Source organism: Equus przewalskii, chromosome 7, assembly GCF_037783145.1.
Source record: "Equus przewalskii isolate Varuska chromosome 7, EquPr2, whole genome shotgun sequence".
In the NCBI taxonomy this organism is placed as follows: domain Eukaryota; kingdom Metazoa; phylum Chordata; class Mammalia; order Perissodactyla; family Equidae; genus Equus; species Equus przewalskii.
In genome coordinates, this window is record NC_091837.1 from 19,733,056 (window position 1) to 19,756,961 (window position 23,906).

Sequence of the window (23,906 nt, forward strand, 5' to 3'; positions counted from 1 at the left end):
ACTAACTCTGGGCGGGTCTTGCCTCTCCTCCGTGTAGGTCTGTGACGGGCAAAGCGGAGCCCGCCATGCCGGGCCGCCTCTACGTGCACCCAGACTCACCCGCCACCGGGGCGCATTGGATGCGGCAGCTCGTTTCCTTCCAGAAACTCAAGCTCACCAACAACCACCTGGACCCGTTTGGGCATGTGAGTACCTTGTGCAGCCCGCCCGTGGTCCTCGGTCCACACCTCCTCTCTCTTACTTGCCCTCTCTCTTCTCCCTTCTGCTCGCGTGGTTTCTCTTCTTGGCTCCTCGAGCCCACGCATCTCCTTTCTTGGCTCAAAATTCCCTCCCCTGGTCTGTTTCTCTTTCTACCTCTTGATCCGGCCTTCCTTTCTCTTCTCTTTTCTCCCCCTTCTCATCTCTCTTTCGTTTTCTCTTATTTCTCTCCCTTTCTAATTCAGTTTTCTATTTCCTCTTCTTCCTCTCTGTCGCCACCTCTCTCCCACTCACATGGGTGCCTCTCTGTAGTCTTCCCTGTGGTCCACCATCCACACACTCTGGGTCTGTCTTTCTGGGGTGGCTGGAGATCGGGCCCCATTCTCCTGGCCAGGGACTCACCCTGCATCCCTGCCACCAGCACACAACCCTCTGCCTTTGCTGGGATGGGGCGGCTAAAGCCGCTAGTTCTGGGCCTGGGCACCCGGCCGGTGAACCGGGTCTGAGCCTCAGCCCCGTCTGTGATTAGGGGTGGGGGCTGTGTTTCAGTCCTGCAGAAAACATGGTCCCTCTAGCCTCGGGGCTACTCAGCCCAGACTGCACAGAGGCTGGACCACGTGGGAGCCATATATACCTTCCCTACCCGCTTCCAAATCCTGCCTTGTTATTGGGATGTTGTAGCTGAAAGGGAGACCCCCCAAGCCAACTGCCCCTCCCTTACAGATGGGGAAACCAACACCCCCAGAGGCAAATTCTGTACCCCTTCCCCCTGTCAGCTCGATACTCTCAGGTTTATGTTTTTCCCAACTTCCAACTTTCCCCTCCCAGCACGATGCCCAGAGCAGGCAAATGTAGACCAGGGTCGTAAACCTGGAGAGGGGGTCCTGGTGAACCCCCAAAACTGCACGCAGGATATTGAGCGTGTGCAGCCCTCCACCCTCCACTAGAATGTGTAGCTTTTAGCAGATTCTCCAGAGGGCATCACTCTCTCTTCCTCAAAGGAAAACAAATGAAGAACAAAACACTGATTTTTGAAAAAATGTTCCTAAATCTCTTCGTTGGAAGTAATTAATCAACAGGACAGAACACAGTCTCTGAATTCAGTGTTTAGAATCCTGCGTGATGATTCCACCGGACAAGTGGGCTCACTGGTCTTCGGGCATTTGACCCTCCAGCCTAGAGAGGAGGTTGGAGTACCCCCACACCGCCTTTGGACATGGGTGTCCAGGGGAGGGGCGGGGCTTGCCCAAGGTCATACAGCTTGTATTGGGAAGAGGGATTTGAGACTAGGTCTCTCGAATTCCAAAGTGGTCCCCATCCTGCCGTATTGTCTCTTGAGAGAGAATCGACAAACACATAGTCCCCAATTTGGGGACAGGAGGGGACCAGGCGGGAATGGATTTGAGCTGGAGGAAGGACAGTTGTGAAGGCCCAAATGAGAAATCCGCTCCTGTGGGGCCTTAGGGCTGAAGCACTGAACCCACAAGGTCTGTGGTGGGAAGGGGACCACGGGGCCCCCACTGATGCGCTTCATGCTGCTGTCTACCCGTGGTTGGTATGAGATGGAACTGCTGGCCAGCAGGGAAGAGAGAAGGACGGCCCGTTCCCTTCCTGCGCTTTTGGCAGGGAGGAGAAGCTGCAGAAGGGCCTTTCTAGGCGAGATCCGGGGCCTCCTTTCCCTTTAAACCTGGGTGTTCTGCCTACAGCCTCCGGCTTGCTGGTGCACCCCAGCACTGAAGTGACCTCGGGCTTGCCTGAGCACTGGCTGGCCGGCGAAGGGTGGTGTGTACCTGCCGGTACTGAACTGATGCTGTAGGTTAAGCGCTGGGGAGAGATGGGACCACTTTGTAAAGGTCCCGAGTGCATCTCCTGGCTGTCTGGCACCCTTTTGGAGGCTGGGACCCTTTGGTGGGGGCCTCCGTGGAACCTAGGTGCCGGGAAGCAGGACTGTGCCCCGGCCCCATTTCGGCTCCTAGCTTTCCCTCTGCGGCTCTGGGTGTGCTCTTGGGGTCGCTCCAGGGTGCACGCCTGGGGAAGGCGCACAGCCCCGCCACCAAATTCCGGGCACCCCTGCGGGTCTCAAGTCCTTCCGAAGCCGCGGAAGAGGGAGCGGAGCCCTGCGCTGCTCCAGACTCGCCGGCCGCCATGCATTCCCGCCCCAAACTCCGGACTTGGAGTCCAGAGCCGCCCTAATGAAATTAGGAACCATTAGATCGCCCTCGCGCTGATGTCTCCACACTGTCCCCGGCCGTCAAAGCAATTTGGCTAAGCCGGGACGATGGCCGCGCCGGCTGGGGGCTGCGGCGGCCCGCGGGGCCCTGCTGCGTCTCTCTGTCGCCACGCCGCCCCGGCCGGCGTCGCTATCGGCCAGGGAGGCGGCCGGCCACGGCGGCCGGAGATTAGAGCCGCGCGGCCGGGGTCGGGGAGCCGCGGGGCCCCGAGCTTCTCGCCCCTCCCCCGGCCGGGCCGCGCTCCCCTCCCCCTCCTCCAGGCCGGTCTCTCGGGTTGGCCCAAGAACCCTGCCCCAGGGTCATCAATGCAAATAATCAAAACCACCGAGACAACCACCGCCGCTCCGGTTTGCGGTCCTGGGGAAAAAGCAGGCCAGATTTTCAGCCCATTAAACGCGGCGATTCGCCCATTCGGTGGGTCTCTATCAGGACGTTTTGGTAAATATTAGCTGGAGCGGCCTCCCGGGAGCGTCGAAACCCAGGCGTCGTCAGAACGACAAACCCAATTTTATTAGTAAGGATGCTCATCTTCTAGGAAGGGCCGGCGGCCCTGGAGGCCCGCCTCGTAATATTGACTGTGGTGGTTGGAAACACAGTACAGCGACAGCCGTTAAGACCCCACTTGTCCTGGGACCACCCCAAACGTGGAGAAGATAGGAAGGAGAAAGAGAATATTTCCAGAAAAGCAAATGCAGCAGTTCTGTCTGGGGGCAAGTCTGGAGATAATTCCAGTTGTGGAGCCTGAAATGTTGATGAAATTGGAGGAAGGGAAGCTCGAGAGGAGCCGGGCCCTGGTAGGATGGGGGAGTGGGGGTGCTTCCTCCCCATCTCACCATCCTTAGAGTCCCCCCATTTTCCTTTATTCATTGACTCAGCTTTGCACATTCTCCAAACAAAGGTCCAAGCCCACGAGTTTTATTCCAGTTCTGCAAACTCTCGGTCTCTTCCTTTGCATCTTTTAGAGTTTGTTATTTTGGGGATGGGGGAATATTTGTATATTTGTTTGTTTGTTTGTTTGTTTCTTCCCCTCTTTCATTCGAAAACTGTCGCCCAGGCTTCCTGGGGGCGCCAGTTCCTTGCTCCAGACTTGCTTTGCTCTCTTTGGGGACGGGAAGTTTCCTACGCAGAGAGTTAATTTATTAAGCAAACTTTATTAAGAATTCTGATTTACTGCCGTGTGTGCTTTGGGTGATTCTTGGAATATTACCCTGGCTTTTTCTGTTGCAAATTGTCATGTTTGAAATGTTTCTTTTTAATGAAATCACTGGTCCTCTTTCAAAAAAATTGGACTATTTTTCGAGAGGCTATATAAAGAGGCTAATTTGGGGGGTGGGGTGTGGGGTTTTATCTGGAAACAAAGGGGTTTTGATTTTTCTTACAATCTCATTTTCTTTATTATTTTTAGATTATTCTAAATTCCATGCACAAATACCAGCCCAGATTACACATCGTGAAAGCAGACGAAAATAATGGATTTGGCTCAAAAAATACTGCGTTCTGTACCCACGTCTTTCCTGAGACAGCGTTTATCGCGGTGACTTCCTACCAGAACCACAAGGTAAGCTGGATGCCCAGGAGCTGGTGCCGGGGCCACCAGCTCGTTTGCATGAGTCTGCAGGGGTCTCCTCCGAAACCTTACCTTACTGGCAGCTTCATTCCTCCACGAAGCAGGCACCAACTTCTGCCCCAGGGGGCTGGGAGCAGGGGCAGATCTGCGGGCTCCGGATTGCAGCTGTTTGTACTAAATTCAGGGGCCTGGCACAACTGTCTGACACACACAGGTACACCCGTCAGAAACGAGCTTGGCAAACCACACATGACCACATGCGCAAGTAATGAGAAAGCATCCCACTGCATTCATGAAATGATGCCTGGGAAGAAGATCACTTTATTGCACGGCTCCTTGCTCTTGGCGGGAGACCCGCTGCCACCCTTCCTGGGGTCACCTTTTCTGTGGGGGTCAGACTCCTTCTCCCTTCCTCTGCCCCTTGGATGCATTTCAACGTAAATTCGGGCAGGTGGCAGAGTCGCCCGAAACCTTGGGTGATTGTTTCAGCAATTAATGACCCCAGGCCACATACTAAAGCAAAGCGTGTGTTGTTAAAACAGAAACAAAAACCGAGCAACCTGTGCCACCGGCAGCCTAGAGCACCCCTCCCAGGTCTTGGATAAGATCCTGCAAGACCACAGCTTGGTGAGGGAAAGCGTGCATGTGGCCGTGTGTCGTCGTTCAGGAGATCACAGCCGCAGCGAGCGCCGAGTAGAAGAGGAATGGTGCAGGTCACTTGCATCGACATTAGGCCCCCCGCTGTTCAACATCCAGGCTCTGATTTGGGCATTTCAAAGCTTGGCGGTGATACTGGAACAGAGCTCCCATAACCCCGAGTTTGGGCAGTATTGTCTATTTTTCCTCAGGAGAAAAGGCTTGTTTTGATCTGTCATCATTCTCTTTGGTTCTTTAGAAACTTGAGTGCACGTGGATTCATTTTATTGGGGGGCGTGAGGTGCAGGATTTAATGAGTCCTAAGCCTTGTTATGAAAATATCTGGAGTCTGGAAAGGCAAGATATAGGGGCTGGGGAGGGGCCATTGCCACTGTGGGGTTGTAGACTGTTAGGAAAATTAAGCAGTGCTTTGGGGTTAGAAGGCTGTGTAGGGGAAAGTAGGGGGGATCCATATGGGATCAGTGGGGGTGGGTCACGTGGACGACTGACAGAGATGGACGTGGGGATGGTGACGCCCCTCCCCCTCCCCAGCCCCCATCCCCACCTGCAAGATAAGGGTGTGGGGGGAGTATAGGGGCTGTGGGGCCAGGCAGGAGAGGCCTGGTGGGGGGGGGGGTGAGAGATGGGTTTAGCACCCTAAAGCCTCTAGTCGCCCCGTGAAGGTCATTCCTGTCCAGACTGGGTGTCAGATAATCCACCCCGTGAAGCCAGGGCTGTGAGTAATCTCCAAATTCAGATTGTCAGTGACCAGGCCAAGCTGTGATGGATGGCCCCTTGTAGGCCACAAGGCCTATCTGGGAACCCACGTCTTGCGAGATCGTCCCTCTAGGAGAAAATTCACTCCTCGCAGAATGCCATTGCTTTCTAAAGGGGCAGAAGGATTTTTCTGAGTTCCCCCCACTCGTTGAACCAATAAGAGAAGAAACATTAAAGTCAAATGCCCTGAAAGTTGCAAAACTATTTCAGGCGAATTTGAGTCTGGCTGCTAGAAACCTGTTTGCTCTATGGCTGCTGTAAACCTGTGTTTATCTTTGTGGTGACAGTCACAGGGAAAAAAAAATTGGAACAAATAGCAGCAAGGATGCCCGGTTCCCCATATATATATGCCTGGCAGCTTCCAGACCCGGAAGAGGGTCCAGAACTATGTTGGATCTTTTTCTTTTTCTTTTTGCCATGAAAGCCCAGGTTCATCCCGAAAGGGCAAGAAGTGGTAGACACGTGAAGGTGACCAGCTGAAGAAGGATGTGGGTGCTCCGTCCTTTGGGGAGAATTCCTAAGCTCCGTGTAGTTATGATCTTAGGGTTCATCAGGGGTGGGCAGGTCTGGGGGAGCACACATTCTCTCTCTCTTGCTTTATTAAGGCATAATTGTCAGACCATAAACTGCAATATTTGAAGGATACGATTTGATAAGTTTGACTTTTGTATATACCCACGAAACTGTCACCACAACCACACGTGAAAGTACCCAACACCCCCCAGATTTCTTAAATTTTTTAAAAGATGTCTTCCCCGATGAATATAGTTAGCGATCTATGTGCACAAAGGGGTGTCTGCCCAGTGGGATGTGTACACGTGCGTTTGGAGCACAATCTAGGAGATTGTGTGTCTGAATGCCCGTGTGTCTAAAAATGTGCATCTCCAAATACGCATTTGGATCTGTGCGTATCTGGTGACCACGCCAAGGGTTCATACCCAGGAATTGCGTTTTTCTTTATTGGTTCATCCAGGGACTCCAGCTGAGTCGTACGTAAAGGTCTTTTTAGCCAACCTGCCACCCAGAAGAGGGATTTCCTAGGAGACGAGTTTTGGTCCCTCTCTCCCATGTTAGGTTTTCTCCCTGTTTTAGTTGTACACTCGCAGAGGCACCTCTTTTCTTTGTGAGGAGTGAATCCCAAGCAGGACACCCTTCCAGGGAAGTCTAGGGCCCCTGCAGATGGTGCCCCTCGTGGATATACAATGTGTGATTTACCTAGGCGCACGAGGCTGGTGTGATTTGTGGACTCTGTCTTGTGACTTTATTGTCCCACCTAGAGCAGATGTTGAGACTCCTGACTTCACGGGTCAAAGCCACCTGGGCTCTTAGCCACCGTCACGTAGGGTGATGCAGAGAGTCTGGAGGCAGACTGCCCGGGTTCAACTCCATTTGACTCAGGCAAGTGGCTTCACTCAGTTTTTCCCATCTGCAAAATGGGGTGCTAAGAGAATGAGCTGTTGTTATCATGATGAGGATTAAATGAGATCATCCTCGGCCAGCGTGCAGTGCAGAGCCCGGCACAGGGGATGTGCAGAGTGTTACCTGATTCCATTGATTGGCTACTTGACTGATATTAACTGAGCATCTGCATCCAAAACGCAGGCTCTGGAAAACTCTTGGCCTGCCCTGACTGTTTCAGAATCTGAAAGACTGAGATTTTAAATAGGTTCTTATTACTGTGGTTGAAAAACAATGACAAATGTTAGTCTTTGTGGTTTGGTTAATTCATTTGCTGATCATGGCATCAATTCAAGGACTATTTGCCCAGCCTATGCTTTGGGTAAATGGGCAGGGAAAGAAAAGCAAATGCCTGTATTAAATTGCCAGGTCCATTTGGGAAAATACAAGCTACCAATTTTTGGTTAAAAGGGCTCAGTGCCTCCAGAATGATCTTTCTCCCCTGGGCTGCAGGTACCAGGTGGAGGCAGGGCTGCGGTGGAGTTCACTTCTTACGCTGCGCTCACACACCCGTATACCACGGGGCTCCTAATGACACGACATATTTCCTCAGCCCAGATGTGATCCCAAGCTGGATTTGAGAGTTATTTCCCCAGATGGTTGACAGCTTGGAAAAGATATTTAAAAACTTGAATCTTCCCCAGCGACGTTCGCTCTGTGAAACACGTTTTTGTAAGGTTTTCACTGCGCTTGTCAGCAGCTCCCAGAGCAATCCTAGAAATACTTAGGTGTTAAAAAAAAAAGGTCGTGTGGGCATTTCATTTCCCTGCTCTTGCAACAATGGCTGTGTATGCAAGCATGTCTATCCTCCGATATTAACTTACTTTGCCATTAAAAGGCATTTTCCTCCTGCTTAAATCATTGTGTAAGGAGCCTGTATTTATGAGGTACGAGCTTTCTGGTTGGGACCAGGAAATGAACCCCTAATAGAGAGACATAATTAAGATTTTTGGCCCTCGTGAGGGTTTTTTTTTTTTTCAAAAGCAAGAATTCACAACAATTATTCTCATTAATTTTTACAACCTCTGTCTCCCTGGTTGGAGCTGGCATTTATATTTGTTTTTCCCCCTCTCTCCCCCGGATATCCGGTTTTATGCGGATTTTGGGGGGAGTACGTTTGTATGACAAATGGAAGTCAGTTTCAGCAGAGTCTTTTGGTAGAACTCAGACCTACAAGTGTATAAGTTAGTGTGTCTGGGAATGAGCTGGCTGACACGCAGCGTATTAGCCAAAGAATGTCAGAGACAGGGTTATAGTATGTGAGGAGCTATATAGGAACCAAGACGGACGGTTTCACCTGCAGCTGAGTATGTAAGTTACCGTTTCTTGAGGGTAATTCTTATGTCCTATAGGCATCTGTGCTCGCTCGACAGAGCCAGACATAGGTAAGCTCAACATACTTCAGTGTATATGTAGCAAATTGTGCTTATCCTGTGCAATCGTATTTTTGGATGCTGCGGAGGTAAGGAAAGAATTAGGTAGTAATAGACCTGTTTGAGGTGCAAGATATGGATTTGAGCAAAAGATTTTTGCTGATAAAATGCCAAAATCCACCCTTTTCTTTTTTCTTGGATAATTTTTTTGTCCTGAGCTCTTGGTGGAGCAATGACATCAGGGACTAGGCATTAATTCAGCTCTGATGCCACATCCACACCCTCATTGTCATCCATTCTTTCGGGAGCTGGCTTCAGTCACTGAGGCTGGGGGTGGGGGACTGGAGGGGGCGGTGCAGGGAGTCAGGCAAGGATTCCCTCCACCCTTTTTTAAATGATCTAATTTTTACCTAACTTTGTGAGAATCTTTGCTTTAAAAAAAATGATTTATGGTCCATTGCATTGCATTTTATTGTGATAAAACCTGGGTAGGGGGGCCGGCCCAGTGGCGCAGCCATTAAGTGCGCACGTTCTGCTTCGGTGGCCCGGGGTTCACTGTTTCGGATCCCAGGTGTGGACATGGCACCGCTTGACAAGCCATGCTGTGGTAGGCATCCCACATATAAAGGAGAGGAAGATGGGCACGGGTGTTAGCTCAGGGCCAGTCTTCCTCAGCAAAAAGAGGAGGATTGGCAGCAGATGTTAGCTCAGGGCTAATCTTCCTCAAAAAAAAAAACAAAAAAAACCAAAAAAACCTGGGTGGGAGAGAAAGCCCGATTAAGGGATGGGGTTTTGGACTCAAAATAGAACTGAATTCAGGCGTGCCCACTTTAAAGACTGTTTTCCAAAGGAATTTTATGGACTTTTCTACTCATTCTGAAGAGTCGCATCAGAAACAGAAAGTTGCAGGAATGGGTTCAGTTAAAAAAGTGAGGGACGAGGAAATGTGTATACACCTTAATAGCCACACATATTTAAAAACTTTTAAAATGGATTTTATTTTTTGAGAGCAGTTTTAGGTTCACAGCAAAGTTGACTGGAAAGGGCAGAGTCCCCGTATGCCCCCTGCCCCCTCCCACACAGCCTCCCCCGTTACCAACATCCCTTGCCAGAGTGGTACCCTTGTTATAATCGATGAACCTACATTGACACATCGTTATCACCCCGAGTCCATAGTTTGCATTCGGGTTCACTCTTGGTGTTTGATTCTCTGAGTTTGGACAAATGTATAATGAGAGACATATATTTGTCATCATAGCGTCATACAGACAGTTTCACTGCCCTAAAAATCCTCTGTGTTCTGTCAATTCATCCCTCCCCCCCAGCAACCACTGATCTTGTCCTGTCTCCATAGTGTTGCCTTTTCCAAAATTTCATATGGTCAGAATCATATAACATATTTAAAAATGTTAATTTCACATATGTTTTTACGGTGAACATGCACACATTTACATATACCTGGTAATTTTATATTCCTTATAGAGTTTTGGAGTCAGAAGGAAAACTTATAAGGCCATCTCTTCCAGAACACAGAACATACCAGAGTGCCTGCCCCCCGATGGACAAAGTATGGGTGCATTCATTAATTCCTCCTAGTTTCTCAAAGAAACTACTAATTTCTCAAAGCATGTGACTCTACTACTGGGGGTTGATCAGATGGTTTTTGTGGGTCCTTGAATATGACGGAATCACGGAGAGAAAATTGTTCTTGTGTCGATGATCTTTCTGTTCATCCATCAGGGGGAAAGTCCTAGTTCGGTACCAGTTTGTGTTACATATTTCTCTCGAAGTGTCTAGTTTCCTCTTGCAACAGAGAGAAGGCAGGCCTTGGGTTCAGAGCATTCTGTGGGTACCATTAGAGGGAATCTGACGTAACAATGTTTTTTTTGTATTGAAAGCAAGTGATTCTAGTTTGACATATAGAGAAGTGATATAATGATACAATGCTTTTTATAAAATAAACTTAAATAAAAAGTGGTTTGACTTAAATAAAAATACTAAGCAGACCAGTGTACAGGTGCTGTGCAGATGTGATAATGATGGCAAAGGTGACCCTCGAATGACTGAATTTTGGTGACTGCTGCCCTGGTGTCTATAACATGGTTTGCTATATAAAAATTCACTTCGCCCACAGCTTTTAGGAAATGCTTCTAGCAACTCCTTCTGGAAGCAGTCTTCCACCTGATTCTGCTGCTGTATACTCACGCAAATAGACTATGCGTTGATGGTTTACACGAAAGTTCTGGGCCTCGAAGCAAAGACCCTGTTCTGTTATTGAGTTTTGTACATGGCAACAAAAATTTCCAAGATGAGGGCTCTCTCTTCCTTACGTAGAAAATTAAAGAGGTTTGGAGGGACCGGTCCCATGGCCGAGTCTACTCACTCCTCTTCGGTGGCCTGGGTTCACGGGTTCGGATCTTGGGCGCAAACCTACTCCTCTCACCAGCCATGCTGTGGCGGCGTCCCACGTGCAAAATGGAGTAAGACCGGTGCAGATGTTAGCTCAGGGCTAATCTTCCTCAAGCAAAAAAAGAGGGAGAATGGCAACAGATGTTAACAAATCTTCCTCAGCCAAGAAAAAGAGGTTTGGAGTTGTTCGATGGCTATCGTAGATGTTATAATTCTGTATGTTAGTGTTTATTTACTTAGATATCATTTTCCACCTGAGCTAGCAAGCTCTGTCTGTGAAACTAGGAAATGAACATGAAATGAAGCAGAGTAGGATTTTGAAAGCAATCATCAAGTCCTTCCAGATGAAGATTGCCACGCTGCAGGATGTATGGCACCTTGTCATCCTGCACAGCTTTCCAAAGGGGAGAGGAGGACGAAGTGTTGAGGCCTAGATTGGTTTGAAATGCAATATGCTAAGATTAAAAAAAAAAAAAACCCAGCCTGAGTGACACAGAGTGTGACTCCAATTAATGGGCAAACCAAAACCAGGTTTTTTCCCCTTTTAAAAGCAGTCTGATCTAGGACATTTTTCAAAGCCTTTTCTCAAATAAAGTGGTGGGCCCTGTTGACATTACTGGCTTAATTTGCTTCTTTTGGTTGCCAGAAGCTGTGTTTCCATGACACTTATCGTCAGCTCCTGTCCCGAGGTCGTCTTGTAGCAATCAAGAGAAACCCAACTCTCTCTCTCCCTCCTTCCTTCAGATCACCCAGTTAAAGATTGAGAATAATCCCTTTGCCAAAGGATTCCGGGGCAGCGATGACATGGAGCTGCACAGGATGTCAAGAATGCAAAGGTAAGAAAGTGGATTCCTCGGCTCCTTCCTCGCCACGTACCCACCAAAAACCCAGGTGAGCCAGCAGCAACCTTGCGCCTCCCTCCACCAGCCCTCCTGCCCGCGGAAGACGAGGCACAGGGAATGGGACCCTGTTAACCATCGAGAGAAAGGAGGATGAGCCTCCTTCAGTCCTCCCTTCTGATAACTCTCACATGTGGTTGACTCCATCAGGCAATCTGGAAAGTGTGTCTTCTGCAGGAAGAAAATCCAAGGGAATTTGGCATTCCCCATCCGCCTAGGGAACAAAAGTTACAACTTTCTCCTCTTTCTTTGCTGTCTCTCTCCCTCTCTCTCTTTCTTCCCATAAGTCACAGCTGATGAATGATTTTCTTTTTGGCAACAGCTCTTGGTAAATGAAAGGGAAGTTAAATGACTTGATTTCCTGGGGGTGAAGCACAGACTGACTTGACACCATGTGGTGGTCCCGGGCACCGGAGGATTGGAAGCTGGTGATAAAAATTGCTCGGTATTTTTACATTTCCTGTGGTCACAGTCGTTGATATGATGAATAGAAGGGGCTGTAGCAAATGTACATAGTGGGAATTTGGTCTGATCTGAAAGGATTGTGCAAGCATTGCCAATTTTGTCAAACGTTCTCTCTACCTCTTGATATGCTTCCAAAATAACTTACCATATGGCAAGAGAATGAGAAATACATCTTGATCTCTTTGACCAAGAGGTCCCCCCCCCCCCCTTTTTGGCGGGTTTAGTGTTTCAAAATAAAATGAGGTCATTAAGGAAGCTTTTCCTTATCCTTTCTGGAAGACACGAAAAGGGAGAGTCAGACAGATGGAGAGACACACTCCTTCAAAGGAAGACAGGAGACCTAAGAAAGAGAAAAAAGGTGTAGCTTTGTGGTTTTAACATTGGCTTTAGAAATAACACGTCATGGAACTTGTTTTTAGATAGCAGGCTTACCAGATCTAATTTTGCATGCTTTTAAAAACAAATATGCCATTCTCTTCAGTTGTGCACCATGTACACCACATTCGTATGCATTCCTGCATCCACGATTGGTTTCCATCGTGATCGTGGCTTAGTAAGATGCTTTTTGTTCTTATATTATTATTTTAAAAAATACTTGGCTTTAAGCATTTACAGTTTGAAATTGAAGGTAGATTTAGTCTTTGGTCAGTGGAAAAGTTGACAACAAATAGCACATAAAGCTGAGGGGTCACTATTTGTGGACCTAGGCTCAGAGAGCCAAGTTTTTATTTGTACAGTTTTCAAACTCGCATCCCATTCTGGTGGTTCCGTGTCATTAAGTCAACTTAGCCACTGCGGACTAACAGTCTCATCTCGGTCCTCCTGCAGGTGAGGGTCTGTGCAGGTGGGGACCGGATGGAAAGCACCCTGGTCTAGCCTGCAGCCGAAGGGTTTCTTCCATCCCCTGCCCCTTCTTCGCTCTTTCCCACAAGGTCAAGAGTGGATGGGATAACAGATTTAGGATGCTGAGAATCACCTCCTCAAACTTAACTCATCGCCAGGCCCTGCTGCTCCTGCCTTCTTGACAGATCTTGGAGTTTACACCCTTTCTCCTTGCATGCTGCCTATCCCAGCCGCCAGCATCCTCACCTGCCACCACCTTCTGACTTATTTAGACCTGACTTCAGTCCTATTCTCCTCCAGGACAGTCTTCAGGCAGCCCCCAAAGACATCTTTGTAAAACACAAATTCAGACAAGGTTACCCCACAGTCTGGAACACTCCGGGGCCTCCTGTGGCCCTCAATATAAGGTCCAGGCTCCTTCCCATGGTTGACCACGCCCTTCCCATCCAGCCTGGCCGCTCCCCCCAGCTTCGCCCCTCACTGGTGCCCCCTGTTTCAATCCTGCTGAAGGAGATGCTCCAAATTTGGATTCTTTCCATGACCGTTGGACCTTTGAAGAAGATGTGTGGTCTGCCGCTCCTCACCTCCTTCCCTTGGCCATCTGCTGCCCATCACTGAGGCTTTTTTGTAGCTATTCCTTCCTCCAAGAAGCTGCCCCGGCCACAGACTGCGTGGTTGGGGTATGCCTGTTCCCAGAGTCCCCCACTGCTTTCCTCTGTCAGGCCAGGGCCCTGCAGTTTTGAAGCTGATTGGACAGATGACAGACATGAGGGAGAGACAGGTGGGGAAGTGCAGGTGTTTGAGAGCTCAAATGTCGCTGATCCCGTGGAGCCTCCTAAAGCTCTCAGCAGCGCAGCTGGTTAGACATTTAGGCAGATGACCCTCCTTTGGTCTGAATTGGCTGTCCTAACCATCCCCTGGTTATTGCACATTGGCTGACGGTTTGACTAGGGGTCCCTCCTGGGTGGAAACTTGCAGCTGGAAGGCAGGAAAGGTTGGCTGGTAATCAGTAGGCACTCTGTAATTGATCCTTTGGATCAAAACTCTCAGCCTACAAGTCACCTGTCTTTGTGGCCACATTAGGAGAAGCATCGGGGAGCCAGAGGGCTGAACTAACCGCTGACCAGGTTGGGAGTGTGGACAGGGCCGTCTGCTCAGCTCTCTGGAGGTGACCCCTGGGAGAGAGAGGGAGTGAAGCAGAGTGGCTCCAACAGAAGGCTTTGGGCTCAGACAAACCCAGGTTCAATCCTTGCTCTGCGTTTATCCCCATATGGCCTCAGGCAACGGATTTAACCTCCCGAAGCCTCAGTATCCTCATCTGTACAATGGACATAAATGGAGCTTCCTCTTGCTGGGCTTCCTGTAAGAATTGCAGGAGAAAATGCCCGTGGAGTGCTTGGTTCCTAGTCCCTACTCAATAAACTGTATCTTATTTGCGGGAAAACTCCTCCTTACTCCCAGTGTTCCCCTCGCTCGGAATTTATTCTGGGCCGCGGTCCCAACTCCCAGGTTGCAGTAGGTAGTGACAAGTGGGGAAGATGGCTCTCTGAAGTTGACGTGATAACAGCCAGGCTGGGACGACAGGCTCACTGTTAATCTTGTAATCATGTTTCCTGTCCCCCACACACCCGGTGACAGCTGGCTCAGAGAGAAAAGCAGGAGGGATGAAATTTCCTCTAATTCCAACAATTGGAAGAAGGGAGAGGGGTGGGGTGGTGGGGGCTGAGCATTAGCTTTCAGTTATCCCACATAAATAACTTTTGGATTAGCTTGGCAAATGTCTGGGCACTCACCCCACTATCTCTCTTCACCCAACTCTCCGTGTTTGGCAAATGCAGATGGTGCCATAGTTATTTTCCAACATTCATTTATGGTTTCTCGTTACAGAAGCAATAGCTACTTATTGTAAATATGGAAGAGCTATGCAAAAGCACAAAGAGGAACGTAAAATCATTTGAAAATCCTGTCTCTAGCAGACCGATTAAAATACGTGCCAAGGTTATGTTGAAAGGTTAATCTGTGGCTTAAAAAAGCATCTTATCCTAAGAAGCAATATTTCCCAAATTGCAATGTCCCTACCCTGGTGACAAATGAGATGACTTTAGAGGAGGCAGGACACACAGGCACATCAGACTGATTTCGTAGACATTATTGCTTAGAATGAGATTAAGTTTGAAGGAAGGAAGGGAGGGAAGGAGGGAGGAAAGAGAGTTAAGGCTTATTATTTAAGGAAAAATCTTTACTAAATAGCAGGAGAGCTGGTATCAAGATTTGGCGAATGTTGTCAAGGTGATATGCAAATGAGAGAAATTTGGGAAATATACCTAAATGCCCATCCTAAAAAGAAAGGTGTGGGAATGTCGCTGCTGTTTGAAATGATGTAGGTCCTGATTTTTCATAGAAAATTACTTCCTTTGAACTTTACTTAAACTTTAAGATGTGTTCAGACAAGGTCTGAACTTCCTAGGAGTCAAAGGTGCCAGAGCCAGCGAGGATGGAGGCGTCAGGGAGATGGAGGGTGGGGGGACGCCTTTGTAAAGAGCATGGGAGCTGGACCTTGTAGGAAGAAGGAGTTTGAATCTGTTGCGAAGAAGGGTTTTCTGGGTTGGATCAGGGAAGAGAAGAGGTCAGGGGTCCAGAACTCTTGTGGTCTAGACTCGGAGTCATTTTCTGAAGATCTTGAAAGCCAGCTGGCGTGGCCCCGTGACAGGGTGACACTGTGAAGAGAGCTACTGCTCCTAGAAGCTTAGGATTCTAGAGATAGAAAGGACCCCAGGAGACAGCATCTGGTCCATCCCTCCTCCTTTTGCAGAAGGGGATACTGAGGCCCGGAGACTCATTTATTTATTCAGTCTTTGATCTGTTGGTCTGTTATTCAGCTCACATACATTTCTTAAGCGGTTGCTCCATGCCAGGCGGTGGGGATGCAAAGTTGAGTCAACACACAGAGCAGCAGGGCCCGCTGTGCATAAGCAGGCTGTGGAGTTGGGGTCCAGGCTGCCACACTGAGTGGCTCTGGGGCCCCCCTACTCCTCTGAGCCTCTTTGTCCTCATCTGTAAAATGGGAGATAATTATAGACCCTCCCTCCAGGGCTGTTGCATGGGTGAGAGGAGGTAACGTGTGTGTCCTGATTACTATTGCTATGTAAGAAATTATTCCCGAACCTCACTGGGACTGGCTAGGAAGCCCTGGGCTCCAGGCTGTGCCATCTGTTCTCTGTGCGTGTGACTCTAAATCCAGCCCAGCCAGAGCTCCGGAGGCCACTTTCCCTCCAGCGCATGCACGGCCCACTGAAGGGCTGAGGAAGTCCGGACAACCTCAGTCTTGCCAGGAAGAGCTCTGAGGCCATCAGAGTCCTCCAAATTTCATCCAGTGCAATCTGCTAGCTCTCAGTCATGCTCCGTCAATACTCCTTATAATAGGACCAGGCACTGTTCATCATCACTGTGTGCAAGGTGCAGCAAGAAGTGCCAGGGAGATACTTCTGTTTGGTCCGTGATTTTGTGGGCCGGGACTTTGTGGGGGGGGACTCATCTGGGCAGCTCTTGCTGGCAGCCAGGTGTTGGCTGGGGCTGCAGGTAGTGAAGGCACGACAGGGCTGATGCCCAGGGTGCTTACTCCCATGACCCGCAGCTGATGCTGGCTTTCGGCTGGGACCTCAGCTGTGCTGTCCACTAGGGCACGTGCATGCGGCTGTCCAGCACGGTGGACTCAGGGGAGCCGGATTCCTTGCATGGCTGGCTGCCCCTAGGAGAACGAGGCGGAAGCCCCGTCGGCTTGGCCCACCACGCCTTGGAAGCATGTAGGGTCTCTCCTGCTGCATTCTGTTGGCCGAATGAGACTCACGAAGGTGGGCCCAGATTCAAGGAGGGGCAGGGAACCCTCCTCCAGATAGAAGGAGAGCCAAAGACTGTGCCCACATGTGTTAACACTGTGCCAGCATGCCTGGAAGCTCTTGGCACAGTGTCTAGCCTGGAGTGATGCTGGGTTGATGTTAGATATTAAGACAGGGTCCATGCTCTCTTGAAGCTGGAGGCCAGGTTGGCCTGCCCAGGGTCACACAGCTAGTCAAGGTGCAGAGGCCTGGCATGGAGCTTAGTTTCTTCAGGGTGGAGAGAATCCTGCTCCCACCCCCCCCAGGCTGCCAAATGTCTTCTTGTAACAACAGACAAACCCTGGAAGTGGAACAGACAGCCGCAAAACGCTTCCCCCAACACTTCTTGCTTTACGTTGCACAGAGTGGACATGAGCAACACCTGGTTGTCCCCGAACACACAGCATTTGTGGAGGCTGGTGGGCTGCGACCATGTCACACTTGGGGCACTGTGGCGGCTTCCGAGCTCTTTGTGGAAGGACTGAGGTTGCCTCCGCTTCCTCAGTCTTGGACTAGGCTGCCAGGGCATTGTGGGGATGCAGCTCCAGAGCTGGGGTTGCCCGAGGCTCTGCTTTGGCTGGCCTGGATTTTGAGCCCCCTGACCAGGAGCAGACGGGAAAACTTAGAGCCCAGCACGTGCAGCTGGACCCAATAGGTTCATTTTGTCAGTTTCAGTCCGGGGATGTCTTCATACCCGCAGGGGAGCGGACCCTTCTCACCTGCCTCTGTGGTTCTTAGGCTCACCTCCTCCATCCTCTGCCTCTAATCCGGGTCTGAGACCCCTTATGAAAATCCAATTAAAGGAAGGACTCTCTGAAAAACTCACAAGATATAAATAGAAAAAAAATTCCAACAATTTCAAGGAATTCACGGGGTCTGAGACCCCTAAAAAGGTTAAAATCCTTCCATGGGAGCCTTCCTCCTTCTCCAGCCCTTCTTTCCTGTTTTGAAATGAATGTTTAGCTCCTAACCTCAAATGGTCATTTTTCAAACGGAAGGCCTAGTGCTCTCGTAGTCTCACGCTTGTGGTTAAAGTAATCGGAATGCCCCGTTAATGAGGAGTGATTTCCAAGGCAACGTTCTGGAGATGGCATTAACTCCCCACTTCTGGCTGCACTTTTGGCTAGCCGCATGGCTTCCCCCAGGGAGGTGTGAATTTACGTAAAACAAGAGAGGGGTTGTGTTTGGTAAGCGGAGCCAGGATAAGTTGTGAAATTGAAGTTGGTCCCAAGGGGTGCCATGTTGGCTCTCCGTTGTCCATTGAGGATATGGATGCTCCGATAGTTCCCATCCCCCTAATTCATCTGCGACACTGTCCCCGCCCCTGTCCTCCCCAACCCCTGCCCCAGCATACCTGCTCTTCAGGGACACTTAGTGGGCACATCACTCACTCATCCATGTTAGCACAGCATTTCTCAAACTTTTGAAAGACGTCACAGTTACTTGGAGGTGGGAGGGCTTGTTAAAAAAATCAGATTTCTGGGTTTCACTCTCAGAGGTTCTGAATCAGTGGCTCTGGGGAGGGGTTAGAATTGCCCGTTAACGAGCTCGCTGATGGAGAGGCCCCTGGTATCACCTGGGTAGTCCCTTGGCCCTACAGAATGAGCAAGGACATGCAGGTGAAGGCAATGCAGGTGACTTTATTTTTCGGAAATAGAGCCCACATGCTGGAGTGTTCCGTAAAAAGGAACCCTTTTCACAGTGCTCAACTTTGGCTGAGCAGTGGAGGTAACTGGAGTGCTCGCCAGTGTTTTATTATGAAAAAATGTAAGACGTACAGAAAACGTGGAAGAATTGCACGGTGGGCACCCGTATACCCACTGCTGAGGTTCTGTAATTAATATTTTGCTGTATATTTGCTCTATCATCCATCCATCCATCCACCAATCCATGCATCCATGTATCCATCCATCCATCCATCCACCTTAGCATCCATCCATCCATCTACCCGTCCATCTTATATATTTTTTGACACATTTCAAACTAAGTTGCAGACATGAGTATGTTTCACCCCTGTATACTCCAGCATGTGTGTCATTCAATAGGATTCAATTTCTGTTCACCATTCTTTATCTTAAGTAAAATTTACATACAATGAAATGCACAAAACTCGAGTGCACCGTTCCCTTTTCGACAAATACACGTACCTGTGAAACCCAAACCCCCCTATCATAATATAGGACATTCCCTCACCTCAGAAAGCTCCCTTAGGCCCCTGCCAGGTTCGTTCCTGCCTCCGCCTCCCCCCTGAAGCAATCTATGTTCTGATTTTTTTTTTTTTTTTTTTTTACCAAGGGTCAGTTTTCTCTGTGATAGAATTTAGTATAAATGGAGTCATACAGTGTGTACTCTTTTGCATAAGGCTGCTTTCTCCTACAGAGCTTTTAAAACTCCCAGTGTCCAGGCTGCACTGCAGACTGTCATTAGACTCCCTATGGGGTGGGCCCAGGAGTCAGTATTTTTAAAAAACTTCCCAGATGACTGTGGTATGCAGCCAGATTTGAAACCCACAGCCCCAGAGAGATTTCTCCATCTCTGCCCACCCTCATCCTGAGCTACCCCATCCCAATAGTTAATATTCTCCTGTTAGAAATTTGTTTTCCTAGAGACTCATTCCCCTGTGTTTTGTTTGTTTGTTTTTGAGGGGGAGAGGCAGGCTTTTGTATTAATAAACAGAATATTTAGCATTCCTGCAGAAATGGTTGCTTTTGGGTGACTTTGCCAAGGTCATCATTTAACTGAAGGTCACTAGGAGGTCTTTGGCTTACTTCTGCATGACCAAGGGGCCCCCACGTGATTCCCCGCAGAACAGAGGAGACTTCAAGACAATCCCCTTGGGTACAGAAAACAGTTTGCAGAAGGTCAGTTAGTCCCGGGCCCTCTGGCCTTCCGGCTTCCAGAAGGACCAAGGCCCAGCCTCAGAATGCTTCTTCCACCTTCTCACCTTATCTCCAAAATCATTAAAAAAATTAAAAAACTACTGAAGCCAGCCTGGTGGCACAGCAGTTAAGTTTGCGCATTCTGCTTTGGTGGCCTGGGGTTTGCCGGTTCGGATCCTGGGCACAGACCTATGCACCACTTATCAAGCGATGCTCAGCAGGCGTCCCACATATAAAGTAGAGGAAGGTGGGCACAGATGTTAGCTCAGGGCCCATCTTCACCAGCAAAAAAAGAGGACAATAGGTGGCAGATGTTAGCTCAGGGCTAATCTTCCTCAAAAAAAACTGCTACAAGTAAGACGTGGTTAAACTTTTAAAAATTGTTCATTTTATGAGTCTGGATTAAAAGCTTGAGCCCTTCAATTTGGTCCCAGATTCCTGGCAACACTGTTTGATGTGCTGTTACCCTGAGCCCATCAAAAGTTTAGTTTGCATTGACTTTTTCTATCTGTGGCTTCACATCCGGCTTTTGCTTTGGGGCTCACAACAGCCCTGTGACAGGGATCTGATTATTCCCATTCTGCAAATGGAGAAACTGAGGCAAAGAGAGATGTCATGAATCGTCCATACAGCTGGTCCAGGACTTTCCCCGTAATTCCAGAGTGTTGCTCAAAACGTTTTTGTGAGTCACAGTTCCCGTTTGAGTAGCTGATGCGAGTAGGGACCTCTCCCTGGAGAAGTGGACAAGTTCTAAATAGCTGATATTTGGGGTGTGGGGGCGGGGCGGTTCATAGACCCTTCAAAGTACGTGCAAGGTCGGAACTTCTGCTCCGGAATATAATAATGTGTGATTTGTAAGCTGGTGTGTATCGAGCAGTGTGTCCCAAATATATACTAAAGCTTTCCATGCAGCATATCATTTTATAACCCCAAGAGGTGGTAAGTCCTACTATTCCCATTTTACAGACAGGAGACTGAGGCTCGGAGAAAGGAGGAACCTAGGGAGCATCACAGGGGCCAAGTTGGTGGCCGGGTACTGAAGCGAGGCACAGCTACACAGCCTGACTTCAGACCCTGGACTTGAATTGACCCCCCTGCCGCAACCGATATTAGATCTGTCCAGAGATTTAACAGGGGAGCGCCAAGGTTGCAAACTGCGGTGGCCATAAGTGGTGGGTGCTCAAGGCCAGAGAGGGAGCTGTGTTGGCGTTTCTTGGTGCCCCTCATATCCTACAGCCCCTGTTGAATCAACCGTGGGACGTTTATGTGCCTTCTCTGTGTCCCCGTGTTCTCCCCAGCGAGATGGAATGGCCAGCATTCACCATGCCCTCCTCCAGCTTGCTGGTGTGGTGTGAGCTGAGTCGTAAAACGATTGCCAAGCGCTTGTAGCCATGGAAGGAGGGAGCAATTATGATTCGCACCGAGCTAGATGCCGCCTGGGGTGAGCTGACCCCGGTCCCTCGTGTGCGCCCGCATGTTCGATCAGAATAACTTCACCAAGCATATTAGAAAGTTAATAAATTGCGAAAGCTCTCGTGGGATTGTGGGGCCCTCTTGAAAAATTTTAATCACAGATTTAAGGGCTAGCCAGAGCAGGAATTTGCTCCCCGAGAACAGGGATTTTTCAGTCCACAGCCTTGCCCCCTGTGCACTACTTTCGTTGTTTGAGAAAGGCTGCCCGAAATTGAGTAAGCATTGCAAGGGGAAGACAACAACAAAAACACCCCAGCCCATCGGCTCCCTGCCACCTGCTCCCGTGAAAAGGCCATTCAGTCGGCTGCAGGGGAAGACGTTCTCGGGGGGGGAGGCGTTCGTTAGCCGCCGGTCGGCTGCAGATGCCGTTTCCCCGTGGATTTCAATATTCCCTTGTAATGTTTTACAACCCAGACCTTGCCACAATGGCATCATTCATTGCACTCGCTCACGTGGAACAGAATGTGAGAGGGGGGTGAGCCAGGGAGAAGCTGGTCTGCGGGCTCCGACACCCAGGCTGAGCTGAGGGACTCAGGACCTCCGGTGGGCTCCGGCGAGCCCAGACTGAGCAGAGCTGTCCGCAGGATGTGGTACAGCTGTGATACATCAGAGAGCAGTTGGATCTGACATTTAGTAAACCGAAGGTTCCTCAAACAGTAGGATTGACAGATTGACCGGTAGATCTTGATATTGGCAGGGTGTAGCCAAGATTCAACTCTCTTATCACGAAGATGCTTTCTATAAAAGGATGGTTGTGTTGCTTAAGGGTTTTGGAATAGCACTGACTGACCTGGGGTAAAGCTCAGCTTTATCTCTTCTTAGCTATGTGATCTAGGGCTGGTTGCTTAACCTCTCTGAGCCTCAATTTCTTCAGCTCTAAATTAAATCTAATCCTCCTGATGAAATGGGGTCAAATGAGGGAAAGCATATAAGTCAACCAGTGCAGTGGCCGGAATGCTAGGAGGCACATAAGGAACAACTCGGATGATGAGGAGAAAGATGAGGATGAGGATGGTAAGGATGGTGACGACGATAATGATGAAAAGCAGTCCTGTGTTGCTGCCCCTCTTCCAGACATACAAGGGCTTTTCAACATTCACTTTAATTCTCTTGTGCTCTGGACTCTTCAATGATGCTCTCAAGCTGTAGAGAAAATTAGTTTATCTTCTCATCACAAGGACCGGACAGACTTTTGTCATATTGCTGCTGTGTTCCTTTGATGGGCCCCTTCGTGAGCCCAGTGAAAATGACCCCGGTGTTGTTTGATCGTGACATTTTCTTCTCTTTGCCTCTGTAATCTCATACCGATGGAGAGGTCACTTCATCCTCCCATGCCCCTAGTTCGACGCCTGTCACATGGGCTTGGGGAGGCTGTATTTCAGGCACCAAGAGACGTGCATAATTGACGGTGAGGATGATGTTTCAGGCTCCTTGGAGAGAAACAAGCTGTGAGGGCCAAGTGCTTTTGGGGGGTACTATGGCTTTCCCACTTCTGTGGATGTTAGTAATCAGAAGCAGGATTTGGCCTTTCCACAGAGTAATTTTGCAATTTGGCAGTGCTGGAACAGAGAATTCCATGGAGCCCATTGATACATTCTCTTGTAAATGCCCTCAGCCAACATTTTTTGGGAGTTATTTTCTTTAATTAAAAAGAAATAAGCATCCCCATTAAGAATATAAACCTAAAAGAGATCTCTCTTTCCTCTTGGAGCTCTGACAGCCCAGTACTTGAAATAAACAGGCTCAAATAGAATTGCCAGCGAGATTTGACAACTTTTATAATGTGTTATTATTATTATTATTTTTCTTCTTCTTTTTTTTTTTTTCCATGACGTAGCTGGAGCTACAAAGCGAGAGCTATAAAGCTAATTCCATTCCTTTCAGCCTCCTGGCCCCAGGAGGAGGTTCTGAGCAGTGTGGCTACTCACAATGGCTCCAGTTGTGGTTCTGAGATGGCACATGCCACAGGGAAGCTTGGCTAGGAGACCCCTGGGTGTCGTGAGGGTGTCCACAGCCTCATGGAAACTTGGCAGACACACCGCATCCCCTGCCTGGCTACTCTGATGTGCTTTCACATGACAGACAAAGGCTGGGCTCCAGGGTGGAGATCGTTACACCCATGAGGGGTAGGAGAAGTGGGAGAGAAGTCTTGGGTCCCAAACTCCTGCTCCCCCAAAAGCATATCATGTTTTAGATATTGAAAGAAGTAACTAAGAGACTGTCAAGAAGTAATAGGGGGCTGTTGGGTTAGGATTCTGGTTGCGTCTCTTTCTAGCTCTGTGACCATGGGCAAGTTGCTTAATCTCCCTGGGCCTTAGTTTCCTAATCTGTAAAATGGGGACAAGAACAGTACCTCCTTCATATGGTCGTGGAGAGGATGACATGGGCTAAGGCAGCATCCTTCAAAATGCTCTTTGAAGTGAGGTGGAGTGCTCTTTGTATGTGCGATGATTTCAGGCATGCTCTTTGATTTTAACAGGTAAGTATTTATTTAACTGACGTGCATTAGAGGAGCTATAATTAGCACCAAAAGCCCATAATTTCACAGATATTATTGCTCAGATTGAAGCTAAACTTATTTGGATAAAAACCTAGGTTAAAAAACACAAGAAGTGAGAGAATAGTTGATTCTGGATCATGGCAAAAATCACAACTGATTAAGTTTCAGATTTCCTGATACATGTTTCTTCTAGGGCAGGGATTCTTAGCTTATTTAGGGCCATGGGCCTCTCTGGCAGTCTGTCAAAGCCTGTGGGTCCGTCCTCAAAATCATATGATTAAATGCATAGAATAAAATGCATAGATTGCAAAGGAAACCAAGTA

At 48.9% G+C, this 23,906-nt stretch overlaps 1 protein-coding gene across 14 annotated transcripts in view; it reads left to right on the top strand.

The window, feature by feature from the left end:
- Positions 1-23,906, top strand: part of TBX5 (T-box transcription factor 5) — a 102,520-nt gene that overhangs the window by 46,081 nt on the left and 32,533 nt on the right. For all 14 annotated transcript variants that reach the window (XM_070627203.1, XM_070627197.1, XM_070627198.1 and 11 more), the window contains 3 exons: positions 38-185; positions 3,835-3,987; positions 11,394-11,485. In XM_070627203.1, coding sequence (XP_070483304.1) covers positions 38-185; positions 3,835-3,987; positions 11,394-11,485 — 393 coding nt within the window. The remainder of the gene's footprint in view (positions 1-37; positions 186-3,834; positions 3,988-11,393; positions 11,486-23,906) is intronic.